Source organism: Macaca fascicularis, chromosome 1 (genome assembly GCF_037993035.2).
Source record: "Macaca fascicularis isolate 582-1 chromosome 1, T2T-MFA8v1.1".
Lineage (NCBI taxonomy): Eukaryota > Metazoa > Chordata > Mammalia > Primates > Cercopithecidae > Macaca > Macaca fascicularis.
The window spans coordinates 160,190,881-160,209,941 of NC_088375.1; the positions used below are offsets into that span (position 1 = coordinate 160,190,881).

The following is a 19,061-nucleotide window of genomic DNA, read 5'->3' on the forward strand; positions in this document are numbered from 1 at the left end:
TTAACACTGCTTTAGCTGCATCTCAGAGATTCTGCTATGTTGTCTCTTTGTTCTCATTGGTTTCAAGGAACTTCTTGATCTCTGCCTTAATTTCACTTTTTTACCCAGGATTCATTCAGGAGCAGGTTGTTCAATTTTCATGTAGTTGTGTGATTTTTAGTGAGTTTCTTAATCTTAAATTCTAATTTGATTGTGCTGTGGCCTTAGAGACTGTTCGTTATGATTTCAGTTCTTTTGCATTGGCTTAGGAGTGTTTTACTTCCAATTAGGACATTGATGTTTTTAAGAGTAATATTTACAATAGCATCAAGAGACACAAAATAAATAGAGATAAGTATAATAAAAGTTATGCAAGGCTTGCATGCTAAAATATGTAATGTATGAAATTTAAGAAGACCTAAGTGAAGATAGAGATAAACCATGTTTATTGAGGAGAAGACTAACATGGTTAAGGTGTTCATTCTTCCCAAATTGATGTAATAATTCAATGCAATAGAATCAAATTCCAACAAACTTTTTATAGGAATATAGACAAGCCAATTCTAAAATTTATATGGAAAAGCAAAAAACTCTAAATGGCCAGAACCTTTTTAACAAAGAAGAACAAAGTTGGAGGATTCACATTACTTAATTACACGACTTATTATAACATATTAAGATAGTGTGGTATTGATTTAAGGGTAGACACATGATCAGTGACACAGAATAGAGTCAGAAATAAATGCATACATACATGGTCAACCGATTTTTGAAAAATGTATGAAAATAATTTAATAAGAAAGGATAATATTTTTGAAAAATTATGCCAAAAAATTGGACATCTATATTAAAAAAACAAATGAACAAACCAAAGAATAACAAGCTCAACCCAAACTGGGTACTTTAAAAAAATAAGAACTCAAAATAGATCTTATAAATATAAAACCTAAACCTGCAACACTTCTATAAAAAAATAGGAGGAAGTTTTTATGGCTTTGAGTAAGGCAAAAATATTTTAGATAGGATACAAATTGATTTAAAATTTTGGTAAGATGGATTTCATTGACATTAAAATTTCATTTTGCTCTTTGAAAGACGTTGCTCAGAATACAAAAAGGCAAGCCACATATTACAGGAAAATCCTTGCAAAACATGTAGCAGATAAAATCCTTTTCCCTATAATCCCTATAATCTAAGAAGTCTTACAACTAAATGATGAGACTTTTTAAGCAAACGTTTCACAAAAGAAATATGGATACCAAATAAGCACATAGAAATGTCAATATTTCTAGTCATTGGAGAAATGTAAATATCACAATGATGTTCCCCACTCAAATGGCTAATATATACATATATATTTAAAAATAGACAATTCAAAGTGCTGGCAAGGATGTCAACTGAAATTCTCACCGACTACTGTTGGAAATTCATAACGGCACAGACACCTTGGAAAAACTCTTATTATAACATGTAGTAATCCATCTGTTACTCATTTATCCAATGGAAATGAAAACAACCACACAAAGGCCTCAATTATTTGAGCAGATTTATTCTTAATTTCTCTAAAATGAGAAGAACTCAAATGGTTATGAACTTCTGTATGCATAAACAAATCATGGCACATCTATAATATGAAATATTACACAGGAGTGAAAAAGAATAAATTACTGATAAATACGGCAACATGATTCCATTTATATGACATTGGTATATAGGCAAGCTTATCTGGACAGAAATGAGCTCATTGGTTGCCAAGGGCTGGAGGTGTGGGAAGTGGATTGATCCCAAACAGGCACTGGGAACTTTTTGGAGTGATAGAAATGTTCTACATCTTGATTGCAGTTGTGGTTATACAGCTGTATATATTTATTAAAACTCATTGAAATGTTAACCTAGCAAGGTAAATTTTACTGCATATATATTATACCTAAATAAACCCGATTTTTAAAAAGACTATTGCAATGGTTTAAATGATGGTGGTGGATGATGGTAAGTGGTAGAGAAACCCATGTATTAGAAGGTAAAATCAACAGGGCCAGGTTAATGGACTGACACAGGGGATGAGGCAAAAGGAGCTGTATTTCTTTCTTATGAAAAAACGCCACAGTACATTTAAAATTATAATCAGTTTTCTGTATATCCATCAATCTTATCAGGATGCACACTCTAAGAGGCAGAGAGAAGGAAGGACATCAGAACAAGACCTTACAAATGGCAATGTTGTTTCAGCTCAAAACAGAGTCCACACATCCACACTGTAATAAGGGCTAAGTCTAATTTAAAACTATAGAAAATATGTAGAGAAAAATTAGGACAATTACATCACCATTATGCTAAACAAACTATGCACAGAGCACATAACCTATGAAAAGCACTCTGCTATGCAGAGTGTAATTAAAAGACCATATGGTAGCTTGGGGAAAAAAACTCCAAAATAGAGTATGAGATGAGATGAGATGTGGCTTCCTCTCTGTACATGAGACTCATAAATATTTTGATCTTGGTCAAGACTTTTAACTTGTTAAAAGGGATGTTTAAGTAACATCTCTTTTGACTTTATCCTTCTTATATAATGTTATAGGGTGGCCATTAGGAGATTACAATATAATTATTTAAACATTACTTATGATTACATTTGACAACTACTTTACAAGTGTGCTAAGTTTTAGGGATGCAAAGTCCTTAAGGAGATTTGTCTAGTGTGACAAGATATGAAAGCAATCCAAATGCAATTGAGAGATAGATGCAAATGAAGTTTACTTTAAACCTAAAATATGCGTATATTCTACCTGTGATTAGATTCCTCACCTTCACTTTCTACATGTAAGCAAAGCATAATGTGTATCATCAATGAAAGCCAGACTCACTGCATGCTCCATTTTTAGAATGTATCTATATATAGAGAGAGATAGATACATATATATAGATAGATACATATATAGATGCATACACACACACACACACACACACACATATAATACAAAAATGTTAAGAAAATCAATCTTCTTTTTTATGATGTGAGGTAAGCAGAGAGCAGCCCTAATAGGTTATTTCTGTGTTACTACTTTCTTATCCCTATATACATGTTAAAAGGGCAATTCTAAAATCTAATCTCAAAAAATAAATATCACATTGTCCACCTTATTTGCCCTCACATGCCACATGATCGTAGTTATTTGCTTGTTTTATTAACAATCAATAAGTCAAGTCCTAAACTTTAATATATATTTATACCTGCATTTCTGTGTGTCTGGGTCTGAAATCACGGTTAAGTCATCAAATTTTCTGGGTTGGGCACACACCTTAAAACAATCTGAGATTGTTTGCTTACTTCCTCTTTTGCCATCTCACTGAGACTAATCATTTTGTGAAAAAAAATTTCTTGAAGTTATAAAAATCCAGTGAACTTTGTCAAACAGGAAAACTTCAATTGCAGCGTGTCTTACCTGGCTTGAGATGAGCGAATGGAATTTCGCCAGTGAGAATTTCCCACAGACACAGAGCGTAGCTGAAGACGTCTGCTTTGATGGTGTACCGAGTGCACTGCGTGAACACCTCAGGAGCCATCCAACGGAGGTTCTGCACATCAAGAAACATCCACAAGCCATTTACCAAGTGTTTGGTTCCTCCGCTGCAGAGTAGCATTCTTCTCAGTGAGAATTTGCTGTGTTCTCCCGATGCTCTCAAAAGGCATAAATATAAATTAACATCCATACATATTGCCCTCAATGTGTATAATCAACACATTTATACATACACAGTGTGTTTACTGTGGATGTTCAGTTCCTCAAAGGGCATTTTTTAATCATTGGAAGATCATAAAATTCATAATTCTTCCTAAAACATCACACCAGTAATTAATCATCAAGTAACTCTGCCTCTTATACAATGAGAAGCAGTATTATTTTTTTTAAAATCTATAAACATCTTTCTCCCTTAGAAGCCTTCAAGGTTCAGAATAGCCAACCATGGATTCATCTAGGGACCCTATGTCTCCCTGGGAGTGAATCACACTCTGTGGGAGGCACCTCCTGCAAGTCTTCAGGTTGTAATTTAGGAAGTTACTAAATTAGGCCCATAAATAGTGCGCTCATGGCTGAGAAGAGAAATGGCTCCAGAGGAGTGCCCAGAATATTCCTATGAAGTAGATTTATCACTGGCAGGAGCAGGTCTGTCTTATTTTCTCTGCCCAGATGTGCTATTTATGAATGCTGTTTGTGCAATATCCTGGAAAGGAAGCCCATAAAATATTACAAGTCCCTTCATGCAAAGTTCTAGCCTCTGTTTTGATGAAATTATGTACATTCTTTTCATTTGTGACTTCCCATTTTTCAGTTAAAAAAATTAGTTTCCATTTTGGGATGCAAATGCATAAATTCAGTTGATTTCTAGTTTAGGGCACAGAACACTGGGTTTTGAGTTAGGAGATGAAAATTCTAGTTCTGGCTCTACCACTTACTGAACAGCTCTGGGCAAGTCTCATGTTTCCTGGACCTCAGATTCCTCAAGGACAAAGCAGAGGAGCCACACCCTCCCAGTTCTAAATCCCCACGGCACCTTATCTTACAAATAAACTTTGCTAAACACTTTTAAATATCCATTGAAGGAAACCATTATTCTTTTATCACTCTTACCAAAATCTTGTGTGTAGTGTTGGTTGCTAGTTCTTTTGAAATGTACACCTTATTTTGAAATCAAGCATAGTTACAGCTTTCCAATAATATCTTTATTCTTATTATGGTGCTCATATGCAATTTTTCTGCATGAGCTTCCACATTCCAGAGAGCCTCCATTTTTATAGCAAATTATGCATTGTGTCACAACATTGTATATGTGGGAGCAGGTACACAGTATGCCCGTTTTTGCACAGAGGGGTCATAGAGTGATTAGATAACATACATAAAGCCACAGAACTAATAAGAAACAAAACAGCTTTCAAGATAAATTTCAAATTAACTCTCTTATTCTAGCAGCATAGTCTTTAAGCACAGCACTAATTTATTTATTAGCACTAATTTATTTATTTATTAGTGCTGTGCTTAAAGACTATGCTGCTAGAATAAGAGAGTTAATATTACCTGCTGTTGGTTAAATTCAATTTAATTACATTCAACAAAAGTTTATTTAGTTGGAGAGTCTCAACTAACTGCTTTTTAGAATTATGCAGTTACTCAAGATCAATCTTAGGCCAATAAAATCATAATTTCTAGGGATCAGATTCAGGTACTATGCTTAAAAAAGTTTCTAAACTTATTTTAATGTGCACCTAGGGTTGAGGACCACTAATTTAGCTGCCTCTATGTCCCATGTCTTGGATGAGCTTTGTGTCCTGCCAAAAGATCACTCATTGTTCCCACCTCCCTCACCTCATAAACTGCCACTTTCCTCCTTGATCACCTCACTCCGGCCACGCTGACTTTGAACACACCAAGAACTTTCCTGCCCCAGGACCTCTGCACTTACTATTGCCCCCACCTGCATAGCTCTCCCGCCACGTAGATTACTCCCTTGTCAGGCCTCTTATTAAATGTTAACTTTTTCCTTCATCCTATCTAAATGGCATCCTCATCACTCTCCATTCATTTACTCTGCTTTCATTTTTCTTCATAACACTCATCACTGCCTGAGATATATTTTGTTAATTTGTCCAGTATTTATCCCCTTCCAGTAGAATATTAGCTCCATAGGAACGAGAACTTAGTTGATGTTGCAAAGAATGAATCAGAAGAGAGGACTGGAGTTACAAGCCTGTTGTGATACTAGTCCAGAAAAGAAATGATGAGAATCTGAACTGAAGCAGCAAGAAATGAGAGGTTTAAGAGGTTAAGATGAACTTAAAGAAGAAAAGAAAGAGACATCCAGAAAAGGTGACTGAGTGTAAGCAGAAGCAGGAAAGGGAAGGAATGAAAAATTACTCCAGGCTTAGGTAATTAGTTATCACAAGTAGTCCAGAAAGAGAAGTCTACTTTTTTTCAGGGGGAGGGACTGGGGAGAGTAAAGGAGAGGGCAGGTAATGAATTTAATTGCAGACATTTTGAGTACAATTATCCTTGCTTCAGATATTATAATTTATATTTTACTTAAACATTAATACTTGGATATACCACTTATTACCTTACAATGGTAAAGTGGAGAACGATGAATAGTTAATAGATGCTGATGAACTACCAATTTTATAGTGAGTTCCCTATTAAATGTTAACTCCACTATAAGTAGTTAGGTGATCTAAATATGAAATGATCCATGCCCACCACGTTCTTTTCAGTTACATTTGAAACATGTTCTATAGTATTTTATCCATAATGTTTTCCAAATATATATCTTATCTATTTCTCTAGTAGAACCTTGAGATAGTTATTTTGAAAGCTTACTAAAAATAAAAACATAAGCCATTATCCTGACACTGAGACAATGACATTTCTTCCAGTTAAAACTGTTCTCATCTTACGTCCTCTCACGCTGAGTTTACACATTTTAATTGGTTTATAATTATAGGAAACACAAGCAGCAGCAAACCCCAGGTTGTTTTGTCATGTTGTCTTCATCCAGAGACTGTAGAAATCTTGATTCTGAGGGAAAGAGAAAACAAACCACGTCAAAGGAAATATCTTAAAACCAAGGTCAACAATCACAGCTAAAATTTTGAAACCTCAAGAAACTTCTGTCTTTTTCAAATTCTCACTTCCCTTCTCTTGGCTGGAGATAACAAAGAAGAAAAACTAGAAATAAATGACAGAGTTTCAAAATGTAGGGTCACTGAAATTTGAATGATTTAGAGTAGGATAGCTGTCAGTGTTCGGTGTTCAGTTTCACGCTAGAATATCAGGTGCCCAGTAGGAACAAAATAAAAAAGGATGCCATTTGGGGTATTACTCATGGAGATCTCACCTCCAAAATCTGCCACCACAGCATGCCCGTCCTCATAGAGAAGAATATTGTGACTGTAAAAAAAAAAAAAAAAAAAAAAAAAAAAAAGTAGACATTGAGTAAGCTTTGCTATGTCCTAATCTAATTGGTCCCTCAAAGAAGAGGACCATAGACATCATTTGTTTGCCCTAGAGACTAAATTGGCCCCAAAGGGCTAAATCAAATTTTTTTAGTTTTGCTGATTCAAAATAGCTATTTATAAAATGTAATCATGTTTATACTTTATCTAATGTTGAAGGTATAAAGAATTCCTACTTTAGACAAACCCTCTAAACTTGTCAAAAAGACCCATCAGCTGAAGATCAGTTTCTCAGCTCCTTGAGGCTCATTTGCTAACACAATTGTGGTTACAAGGAAAGAGTGAAAAGCATCATGGGCCTATTAGAGTTTGAGCAAGAGAACCAGCTTGCTGGAACCCTAGGCACAAGGACAGTTCAAGACAAGGCCTGAAATGAATGTAGCAAAAGGATTCCCTATGGAAAATGCCATGATCAATACATTCTAGATACAATCTCAGCACAAAGGAGTGTTTTGAGATCTGTGAAATGATGCCAGCTAAACCACTTTTTAAGGTTTTGAGGAGAATAGCATAAAGGTCACCAAAGTCCCCCTTCAACCAAGAATTCAAGTTAGATTAAGAACAGTGTCAGAGTAGATCTTAAATGTTCTCACAACACACACAAAAAGGTAGCCATATGAGGTGGATAGATATGTTAATTAGCCTGATTATGGTAATCATTTCACAAGGTATACATAAGTCACATCACCTTGTACATCATATGTATAACTTTTGTTTGTTAATTACACCTCAATAAGGGCAGAAAAAAGAGTGTCGTTTTTAAGAAGTAAATCAAACCTGAGATAGTCCAAGGAGAGGTTACTCTTCCCCAAAATTAGTAAATTTAGTTGTGGACTATCTTACAGACATGCATATGATAGTCCAAGATTGTCTTTGAATGCTTCTTACCATATGTCTTTGATGCTCATTTCACATTTGGCTTTTAAATGAGTCTTTTCAGTATTAGGAGATTGCCACTGGATTTTTTTAGTGCATATGGGCTATATTATATTTATTTTATAATAAATTACATAATGTTCCTTTATCCTTAATTATTTTGCTTCATGGTCAAAACATGAAAAACACCACTATTTCTTAATCTTGAGTGAGTCCAATATGATATTGAATCACTTTATATAATTGCTTTCCCACCTTGACTTGACCTTTACAAAAAAAGTTACTTTTGAACTTCTTTTGTAATTGCTACCGATTTTGTCTTTGGAGTATAGATAACCTTCTTTTAAATTACAGAAAATCTAAAATACGTTAAAATCGTATTTCTTGTAGTAGCGCGGTGTAGAAGTATTCCAGGATGTCAAACAAAACAGAGACCTCCAACATGATGTCTTTAACAACAAATTACTAATGAATATACATGATGAGAACGAGACTGTCCTGTCAGAGAATGCTACAGCACCAGGAGCTCTCTGGAAGTTCAAATGCAACACAAAAAGTGCATCTACACGCTGTACTACTTGATAGAGTCGGTTAAGAAAGGGATTAGCTAGGCCGGGCGCGGTGGCTCAAGCCTGTAATCCCAGCACTTTGGGAGGCCGAGACGGGCGGATCACTAGGTCAGGAGATCGAGACCATCCTGGCGAACACGGTGAAACCCCGTCTCTACTAAAAAATACAAAAAACTAGCCGGGTGAGGCGGCGGGCGCCTGTAGTCCCAGCTACTCGGGAGGCTGAGGCAGGAGAATGGCGTAAACCTGGGGGGCGGAGCTTGCAGTGAGCTGAGATCCGGCCACTGCACTCCAGCCCGGGCGACAGAGCCAGACTCCGTCTCAAAAAAAAAAAAAAAAAAAAAAAAAGAAAGGGATTAGCTTTAGCTTTGAAGTGGGCTTTGAAGAACAGTTAGTTTGTAAGTGTATAAATATGTGCTGAGACTTTATCATGTGCCAGGAAAATTTCTGTATACTGGAAAACAGTGGTGAACAAGACAGGCAAAGACTGAATTTATACGGTAGTGTAAAGGAGATGAGGCTGGAAGAGACAAAGGGGGAAATGAATTCTAGATTGGGGAAAGATCTTGGCAAAGGGCAAGAATTGGGAGTGTGTGTAGTATGCAATAGGAATTATACTAAAAATGTACTTATTAATCAGTGCATGCTAAAAAATAATGAGGGAATATTTGGGTGAAAGTGGTGTTGAACTGCTAGGGAATTTGAAATTAGAGAACAATTCTGGACTTGATGCAGGATGTCAGAAAGCACTAGTACAGGTTTTTATGTATATATTTTAATACTCTGAAATCACAGACTATTTCCGAATAACTTTAGAATGCAGTTACCAAATGACTAAAGTGCGAAGGTAGAGTAGAAAAAAGAAAGCAGTGGAGTGGATTCACCAAAACATCTGAGAGAAGTGTCTATATCTGGGAGCAGTTTAAATATTAGAGGCTAAAAGACAATGACAACAATAACAACAGCAACAAAAACAAAGATAACCTCCAAAATTCTAGCTTGGCCTTCTGACTACAAAGCAATAATATACACAGTGAGAAAGAGCCAGAAAACCTGGCAACTTTTATGAATAGAATAGTGGCTTACTTGGGAGTTTGTGGAACTTGAGTCAGAGTTATGCTTGGGAAGATTAGACGCACCTGATAAACAACTATAACATTTATCATATTGAAGTCACATTCAAAGTGAACTCTTATGTTTAAAAAACAGTAACAAGTCAAATAAAACACAGGATGCAGTGACACTTTAGGAACACAGGACAATGCGAGTTCATAGCAATAAATGGGTCTAAATGTCAAAAAGGATGCCATGAAAGTGACTTTGCAGAATGAGACTTAGCAAGTGCTAGAATAAAGTGAAAGTTTCTCTTCACTTCAAGATAGTCTTGGATTTGTCCACTCCTTCTCTAACCACTCAGTAATAATGAAAACTAAATGGTAAAACCATCTCTAAGATTCTTTCACTCATTTTTTCCCACTTTGAAGTAAGCTGTGCTTCCTATATGGAGTGAAATTCATGAAGGGGAGCAGGCAGGGTTGAAGCTGAGAGAACCTGTGCCAATCAGTCACAGTGACCTAGCTTCAGTGGGCATCACACCCAGAGTCAAAGCCTCTAGAGTCAGGAAGGTTGAGTGAAGGGTCAGCAATGTCAGGTTTGAGGATACCAGGGAAGGAGAAGAGCTTGGAGCTGAAGCCAGCTAGGACAACAGAGCTGGTGCAATTATTATTAAAGATGAGTTCAAGAGTTTATTACTGAGAGATGTCATGAGCTACAAGTTTGGAGCAGTGTAAAGATTGTGGGAATGTAGAAGCAGTGGCACAGAGGGTGGCAGTGCAGAGAGAAGGGAGTAAATATTGAGTGAGGGTCTCCTGTGAGCAGGCACTGGTGTTTTCAACGTTTTTCCATTCCTCATGGAGCCACTATGGAGATGGTATTAGCATACCTATTTTACAGATGGATAATTGAGGCTAGAGAGGTGAAATCAGTGTCCCTTACCATAGCCGGAAAGAGGTGGAGCCAGAATTCAGTCTCCAAAACTTTCTCGTTTTAGGAGAAGCTGATTCTCATACCAACCATACCCAAAGAAGGAGTCAGGACTGCTGTAATTAGATGTCTGGAAATAAATTCCAGAAATCTTGTTTGGGTGAAGTCAGGCCTACCAGCTAGTGCCCAAAATACCTGTTTTCAATATGTTACTGTAAGGTGATGAGACTGAAATCAATAAGCTAATTAGAAATAAATCTAATATACCTCTGTTCCACCAAGGCAAAGCAGGCAAAGACTAACTTTCCTCCCTTCAAGAGATTGGATACTATGTCATAGGCTCTTTAAAGAAATGTAGGCAAAGGAAGCATAATCACTGCAAACATGGAAAGTGCAATTTGACCTGGGAAATAAGCCAGGCACATGAAAAGGGTCAACACCAGGGAGACAATCATCAGGATCAGGAGAGAGAAATAGAAGGGTGATGGGAATTCTCAGACTTCTTTTCCTTCAAAAGATCACCCAAGAGGTTTATTTACAGCCATTTGCTCTTCTATAAAATCTTGAGAGAGAAAGACAGTCCTCTGTTATACATCATGCTGCAGAGTATATTCATGAGCATTGTAACATTCGTGGAAACAGCCCCATGAGTCAGATCCTTCTAATTTGAATCTGACAAATCAGAAAATTTTGATTTGATTTGACAGATGAGCAAACCTGTCAGTAGTTAGTTGAGCTAGTGTCTCAGCCCTTACCTTTGAGGTCAAGGAAAATAGTTAACTTATACTATAATATACAAACATGTACACATAAGGTGTGCACATGCATGTGTGCACACACGCACACATACATACACTTGCATCTTAAACTCTCCAGAAGCATCTTTTAGGGTGAAGAGTCACTGAGGAATGCTTTTTAGATAACAGAGAGTTTGGTAAAGACAATTAAAGGAATTTAAGTAGATAAAAGTCAACAAGTCCTTTATGCTTAAGGTAATTTTTAGCATTTCTGCATTTACCATTTTGATTTCATCTAAATAAATGTGATTTCTATACTCCACGCTGTTTGCTCACTTGCAATTTTGTTGTGTGAAGGGAGGCTTAAGCTCAGAAGCAAGTTGTTTAGTTCATAAGCATGCCCAGCTAACCTTGCAGTGTCAGCAGCTCAGAAGGCTTTATTGCTCCTTTTGATCACCCTGCTTTATAGGAGATATGATATGCTAGAAGCACATTTACTAATCTGGAGATCTGAACAAATCTCTACATTTTACTGTAACTTATCTCCTTTCATCTCTTGCCCCTCAGTCTCCTTGGCTTCTTGCCCCAGATGGTAGGACTTGGGTTGAAGTTCTAGCTCAACCAATTTCTGACTCAGTTTACTGTCTCTGCTGTGAAGGCTAAGTTCTGTGCTGGAAATTGCAGTGTATGCCTTCAGAAAGACAGTGTGGTCTGATTGGGAATGAAATACGAACTAAAAGAATGATTAAGTTACATAATCTAAAATTTAAAGTGGTTTACATTCTGAGATACCTAGAAAATAATATAGTGAATGTAAGAATTTATTATAAAACGGATCATTAACCAAGTAGAAAAAAATAGTCTTAAGAAATATGAGGAACAGGAGGTACTACATAGAAAGAGGACCTAGAGTCAGAAGACAAATCAATACCTAGTTTTTGCTATTACCAGTACTGTGATTTTGGCCAAATTATAACACTTTAACTTTTTGAGACTCCTTTTCTCATCTTCAAAAATTGTAAGAGGAATGAAGAAAATGAAAAAGAGATAGATGGAATTTGGTAAATTCTGAACTGCTAAATAAGTATTAGTTATTATTAATATACATAATACCTAGCTTACAGCATGTCTGTACAACTTAAGTGCAAACGCACTATTGTAAACAATAAAGCCGTATACATTAGGTATTAAGTAATGAATCTTGGAAGCAAAGTGTTTTCTGACTCAAAACTCACAATAGAGACAGACTTTACTGTGGAATATTTCAAGTCACTCTTAGCCCTAGAGAGTCTCTTTTCCATCCACTCTTATTGTCTAATTCTCCAAAACTATTTCTGCTTTGATTGAATGACTGTGTTTCACCTAAAGGAATCTTTGTTCCCCTGACTGCACTGATACCACAGTATTTGGATTTGGTTCTAGCTTTGTCTTTTACCATGAAGCAAATGATTTGAGTCAATTGTTTATGTAACAGAAGTGAGTATTTATCTCTTTGAAGTGTCTGTCTTTCACAGATTACTCCACAATAATGTTCTCTTAACCTTAACAATGCATGCACTTAGTGGAATACAAAATATAACTGAGGGCAAGATTTACTTCATCCAAATAAGCGATGTAAATAGAATCCATGCTCTGACCTTCAGTTCTTTCTTCCTCAGTAACACAGTTCACGTTCAGAGATGAATAAGGTGTTTGCAATGTGGTGTCTGCATATGTGTGTGTTGTGTTTAAATCTTATAAATGTTTTCTCCAGATTTCTTTTAACCAAAAGTGAATGGAAGTTAAATTCTGTTGGTTCCTTTCTACAAAATAAAATTTTCCCCAACCTCAGAACTGAATTAATTTAATGAAGTCATTATGTAAGGATCATGAGTCTTTTCATTTTAATTGCCTGTATTGAAAATTTACCTAAAGCGCTCAAATGATTCATAATCAGTTGGTTATGCACTGTAGTCCAATACTAATTGTCACTATTAATCAGACTGGCCTGATTATTAGACCATTTTCCAATTCTGATTTTCTTTCAGAGCTGGACTGAAGTTCATGGTGGCCTTAGAAGGATCAAGGTGACTTGCTACTTTCACTCTGCTACCATTAGGAGTTCTTTTAAGTCACTTAAAAATTCATAAATATTAATTCATTTTTTCTGAATTATAGAGCCATGTAATTGCCTATGTCAGTCGTTACTAACAAAACTAGTGTAAGGGCACCATGGCCAACCTCTCAGCGTCCTTATTTGAAGAGATGACAACCCCCAGAAGTGTAGGCTTAATAACACAACTGCAATGCTTCCCAGGCTTCCTATAAGCCACTGTTTTCTGATGTATCCCTGAAGGTGATTAACTCACATGATTAAAGACACATGGCTATCGGCATGCCTGGAAGCATTCCAAGGGTTAAATCAGTGGAAGCAATTAGGCTTCATTTTCAATCTCATCACACTGTGAAAGTCATTAGTTTACAAACACATCTGCCTGACAGGCAATCATTCAAACCTGATGCTGAGGAGTCCTGGTCTTCCGATCTGCTGGCTGCCACAATTTGCCCTTAGAGCTGCGTGATAGCTCAGGACTCTCTTCCTGCCACAGACCTTTCTGGGGAGTCTCACCTTGGTGACCTTCAGAATAGGCAACTACATTTTTCTCTTCTCTTGAGTCTTACTTGAAAACCCCTCATGAACTTTTGGCAGCTGCCACTGCCAAACTCAGTGGGATACCTGAACATAAGACTCCCATACACTGAACTGATTCCAATTTGTTTCAAGGTGCTGACTAGACCATTGAAATGCAATTCACATCCACTTACTTTGGATCTTTGTACCCTTTCCTAAAAAACTCTTACAAGTCATCTAGATCAGTTCCTTGTAGTCGCAAATATAGTCTCATATGCTTCCTATTTTGGTCTTTTTCTTATCTGATTCTATCTATCTATCTATCTATCTATCTATCTATCTATCAATCATCTAGCTACCTATCTAATCTCTGCTTCTTACATAGCTAGGTAACAATTGTTGATCATCAAGTCATTATCTTCTTGAAGACAACTGCTAGAGGTCCTGGTTTTGAGCCCCAGGATAACAGAGACAGTACCTTTGGGCTCAGGGAGATTAGCTCCTTATTCATGTATGTTATGTGGTAACTGGACTATCAGGAAATACCTGAGGCTGTTACACAATTTGGGCTGCAGATAGAAACATGATAACAATTGTACAGTAACATGAGGAATCACATGCTTTAAGTTCATAGCCAAATAAAGCCTCAGCAGACATTCTGTTTTTACAGAGACAGGGTCTCACTCTGTTGCCCAGGCTGAAGTGCTGGAGTACAGTGGTGTGATCATAGCTCACTGTAACCTCAAACTCCTGGGCTCAAGAAATCCTCCCACCTCAGCCTCCTGAGTAGCAAGGACTACAGGCACACACCACCATGTTTGGCTAATTTTTGAACATTTTGCAGAAATTAGGTCTCAATATGTTACCCAGGCTGGTCTTGAACTCCTGCCCTCAAGCAATCCTCTCGCCTTGACCTCTCAGAGCACTGAGATTACAGGCATGAGCCCCTGCATCAGGCCACTTCACCCTACATTCTTGACACCTCCATGTACCTTGGGGCCTAACATAAACTACTTCAGGATTCCTACCATGTCCAGAAGAATTCTTCTCAAGATAAATGAAGCCTACAGAAGTCTGTTTTTCAGACTTTATCAGGGCACTCCCCTCCTTATCAAAGGCCAGAGAACCTCAAGTGTAGGCTTTCCTATTAATCTCTTTGAAGGCAGTTCTTCACTACAAATACAAATTGTAATTTTATTGTTTTATGATGCCAGAAAACAACCCTAGTTTGACTTCACACAGATTGCCTTGAAATTCCTCGTTCTAAAGAATCCTTGGTTCTTTAGAGGAGGCATGCAGGTGAAGAGCCATGTTGACCGTTCAATAGCTCCCAATACTCATCCAGGAATAGCAATATACAGATCTTAAACATAATCTAGGTTAGAGAAAAGGAATTTACCAAAGCCCCGATCATGACTTCTAAACATGGAAAGCCTAATTTCAGTGAACTCTTGGAAACCATGGAAACTGAAAACTCCAATAAATGCAAAGGATTGTAGAACCTTGATTTTTCCTAAAACAAACTTCAACCTGTCAGTAGAAGTATATTTGAAGGCTTACCTCTAAAGCTAGTGGATTTGTCCCATTGCCAGTGGGATTGAAGAGGTGGATTATAAGATTTGTATTGTGGTTAAACCCATTTATTGAGGGTATTGTGAAAAAAAAACTCATACTCTTCACTTACTATTTGCTCAACACCATAAAAAGCAAGTGGAAGAATGATAATGACCGAATAAATCTAACCACATACATGCATGATATTGATTCTGAGGTTTCCATGAGCAAGTGCTCTAGAATAAACAAGCAAATATAATTTTCATTTCTGTGTATGGTTACAGTCATTTCTTATTCATTTTAACGTGGTATAATCTTATGAAGAATCTTAGGTATGCAAACTGCAAAATGTAACATTTTTGAATGCTGAAGTGACAATCAAGGTAACAACACAGGAAATGACAGCTATGAATTCATTACATATAATTTGTTTTCTTTTTAATTTAAAATTGAGAAAGGGAGGAAGGATATTGGAACAAAATTGGTAATTTTTCTTCATACAGACTAACATTTCTCTAGTGCATTGGTACTGTGGATGAGCAGAGGTTTCTGAATTTCAACAATTGGTTGTGAAACTTGGATTTGGTGGTCACAGGTGAACAGTGTGGGAGATTTTTTTCCCATAAAGCATATAGTCAAAACTTTAGAGGACAAAGAAGATGGCAAAAGATATGTGACATTTAAGTATGAAAAGGTAATAATTAGCTAGCCTGATTACTGAAATAAAGTCATCAAGCCAAAAAAAAGTAAAGAAGTTTCCAACTTTTGCTCTTTAAGTATTACCTAAATACTGCTTCCTAGCCACCTTTCTGAATATTCAGTTTTGAATATACTAAAAATTACAAAGTCACTATGCAATCCCTACTCCGTACATAAGCCCTGAAATGCACTGGACATTTGCATGTGATGAGCAAACACAATTCTTCCAAACCAAAGGACAGGCAGGAAAACAATATGAAAGTCTACATAGCATAAATGTAGCAGACAGAAAAAAAGGAGATACAGCAAGCAATATTTTAGAATTGAAAGGAAAAGATCATTAAATGATCCCTTATTCTATGAAGGAAGAATGTGAAGAGATGTTTTTCCCCCCAAGGCCACCCAATCAATCATTTGACTAATAACTATTCTTTTTCCTATATTACTTAGTCTTTTTTACCTGAACTGAGGATCTAAGCATGTCTCCAGCCTATGTGAAGTGTGGAGATACAGATGATAAAGGCACTAACTACAGGATATCCATTTGTACAAAAGTGTCACTGGATTCTTTTCACTCACATTTAAGAAACCAGATCCAAGACTAACTCTTTGGCAATGTGCCAGGGACCTTCTGAGCACCTATTCAACAACCAGACATAAAAGGTCTGTTAATACTCTCCATCTCTGCGTGTTAAAATTCAATCCTAGACACTAGTGGGGAAGTGAGGGAAACAAAACAAGGCCAGGGAGAGGAGAGGTTAAAGGACAAATTATGTGAAAGATGAGTAAGAGAAAAAAAAAGATGCCATTGACATTTTGTGTGCCAAGTTTCCTGTTAGAAGACCCTGGCGTAGGGGTATCATGTGTCAAGCAGAGGAGGGCTGAGCTTAAAAATAACAGCTGTGAGGAGAGCTGGGTTTTATCAACAAACGTTTTCTGTATTAAGAAGAGAAGCCTCAGACTTGGGCAACTCCAATAGAGCAGGCGAGACAGCTCTATCTCTGACGAGCAGAGGCTTTGCTCCTGCAGAGCTTGACCTCTAAGGAGTCTTTTCTTCTAACCTCTCAGAAGGAGCCACAAACGAGTGTTTTAAAAAGTATGACTTCAGGGGAATGTGTTTGCAGTTCCCTGCAAAGCAGGGATTTGTTGGTAACTCAAGAAAGGAAACTGCTTTTACCTACTGGACTAATCTGAAACTATAGCTTTTACTATGGTATCTCCATCTCCCCTTAGCGAACACAGGGAAACTAAATGCCCATGTGTCTGCAAAAGGGCAGGTTAAAAATGTATTTAGTCCCATATGCCTTCCATCAAGGATACTTTGAAAATTCACAAGAAATGAACATATCTATTTTTTTTAAACTCACTGAACCATTCAGCGTCTCTTCAGTTGCTGAGAAGAGAAGCTGTTTATTTTTTTCAAGACACCAGATAGTCTATCCCTGTGAGCTAGAAGTATTAGTCACAGAAATGTAAGTTATCAACCATGACGGTTTAGGGCTATTTTAGCTCTAACCCTTCGTCAATGCTATGTGACTGTCCCCAGAATACCCTCTAGCTCCTTCTTGCTTCTCTCCTTCCCTTTGTTCATGGTGTCTCCTCCAAGTTTGAATTTACTTCCAACTTTTTTTCTAAATAAATATCCCCATATTGCAGGACCCTGCTTGATGATTTCTTCTCATCCCGGCTTTCATAGCATTTGTTTCCAATAAGGTTATAAGCTCTACCAAAGCAAGAACCATGCCAGAGAGTTATTGGTAACCAACGAATTCATACTGAATTAAAATGTATTCCTGACACTGCAGGAGTAAAGGGCAAGAAAGAATGAGAAGAATGGGAGAATTTTATGGGGTGGTTATATTTAGCAGCAACTTTCCCTAGAATTGAATTCTTTAGTTATCAGACCAAATTGTTGTTTCGTATTTTTTATAAATATCCTATTTGTGACTTAATTTTCCCCTTTTAGTGTTACTCCAGGAAAATTCTTATCTATAGGTTTTCTATAAATTCAACATTTACTCAATAAATATTTATGAAATATTTATTTGACTTTTACTACATTGCTGGATATTGTGCAGGACACAGCTTTCCAACAAGCTCACCTTTCCAGTAAAGATGAGAAAATGAGCTGAATAAACACTTCACTTTATCCCTCTAATCATTGACTGCCATGCCGAAGCCAGGCCTCTCTGTCTGAAGTTCTACTCACACCAATGACTCCTGCCTCATGACCTTCCTGACCAACGTGTTCCTCGTCCTTATTTTAAAACAAACTTGTCTTGCCTGTTGTTTGAATCCTTGCCCAAATATTCTAGCCTGCACCAATTGAGACTAAATGCTTTTAACTATTTTCAGTTCCATACATATGGCACTTAGTATATGTTCTCTCTTCTTACTACCTTTTTTCTCTTTACACATATCTCATATTTCTCCAGGTAGATTAAAACTATTCTTAAGCCACTTTGTATAATTTGTCCCTATCTAAGCAAACTATAGCAGCTCAAGAAACACTATGGTTGTGAAAAATCAATGTAGTTACTGATATAACATCTTGACTCTTAAAAGTAACCTTCTGAGAAACATTCTATGTCTCTCTCTCTCTCTCTCTCTTTTTTTTTTTTTGAGATGGACTCTCACTCTGTCATCCAGGTTGGAGTGCAGTGGCAAGATCTCTCAACTCATTGCAGCCTCCGCCTCCTGGGTTCAAGTGATTCTCTTGCCTCAGCCTCTTAAGAAGTGGGGATTTCAGGTGCCTGCCACCATGTCTGGCTAATTTTTATATTTTTATTAGAGATTGGGTTTCACCTGTTGGCCAGGCTGGTCTCAAACTCCTGACCTCAAGTGGTCTGCCTACCTTGGCCTCCCAAAGTGCTGGGATAACAGGTGCAAGCCTCTGTGCCCAGCCTCTATTTCTCTCTTCTTTATAATCAATACTCTTAAAGGGTTTACTGCTTCTACATCTTCACTGACCATCCCCTCTTCAATCCACTACAGTCTCATTTTGTCTTTACCACTCCAATAAACCTTTCCAGTGTAAACTATTGTGT

At 37.1% G+C, this 19,061-nt stretch overlaps 1 protein-coding gene across 20 annotated transcripts in view; it reads right to left on the reverse strand.

The window, feature by feature from the left end:
- Positions 1-19,061, reverse strand: part of TNNI3K (TNNI3 interacting kinase) — a 301,864-nt gene that overhangs the window by 95,512 nt on the left and 187,291 nt on the right. For all 20 annotated transcript variants that reach the window (XR_006691546.3, XR_001484720.3, XM_074003752.1 and 17 more), the window contains 3 exons: positions 6,868-6,920; positions 6,496-6,548; positions 3,426-3,558 (listed from right to left, as the gene is read on the reverse strand). Coding sequence is in view for 18 of the 20 variants with exons in the window: in XM_074003752.1 (XP_073859853.1) it covers positions 3,426-3,558; positions 6,496-6,548; positions 6,868-6,920 (239 nt within the window). In the remaining 2 variants the exon portion in view is untranslated. The remainder of the gene's footprint in view (positions 1-3,425; positions 3,559-6,495; positions 6,549-6,867; positions 6,921-19,061) is intronic.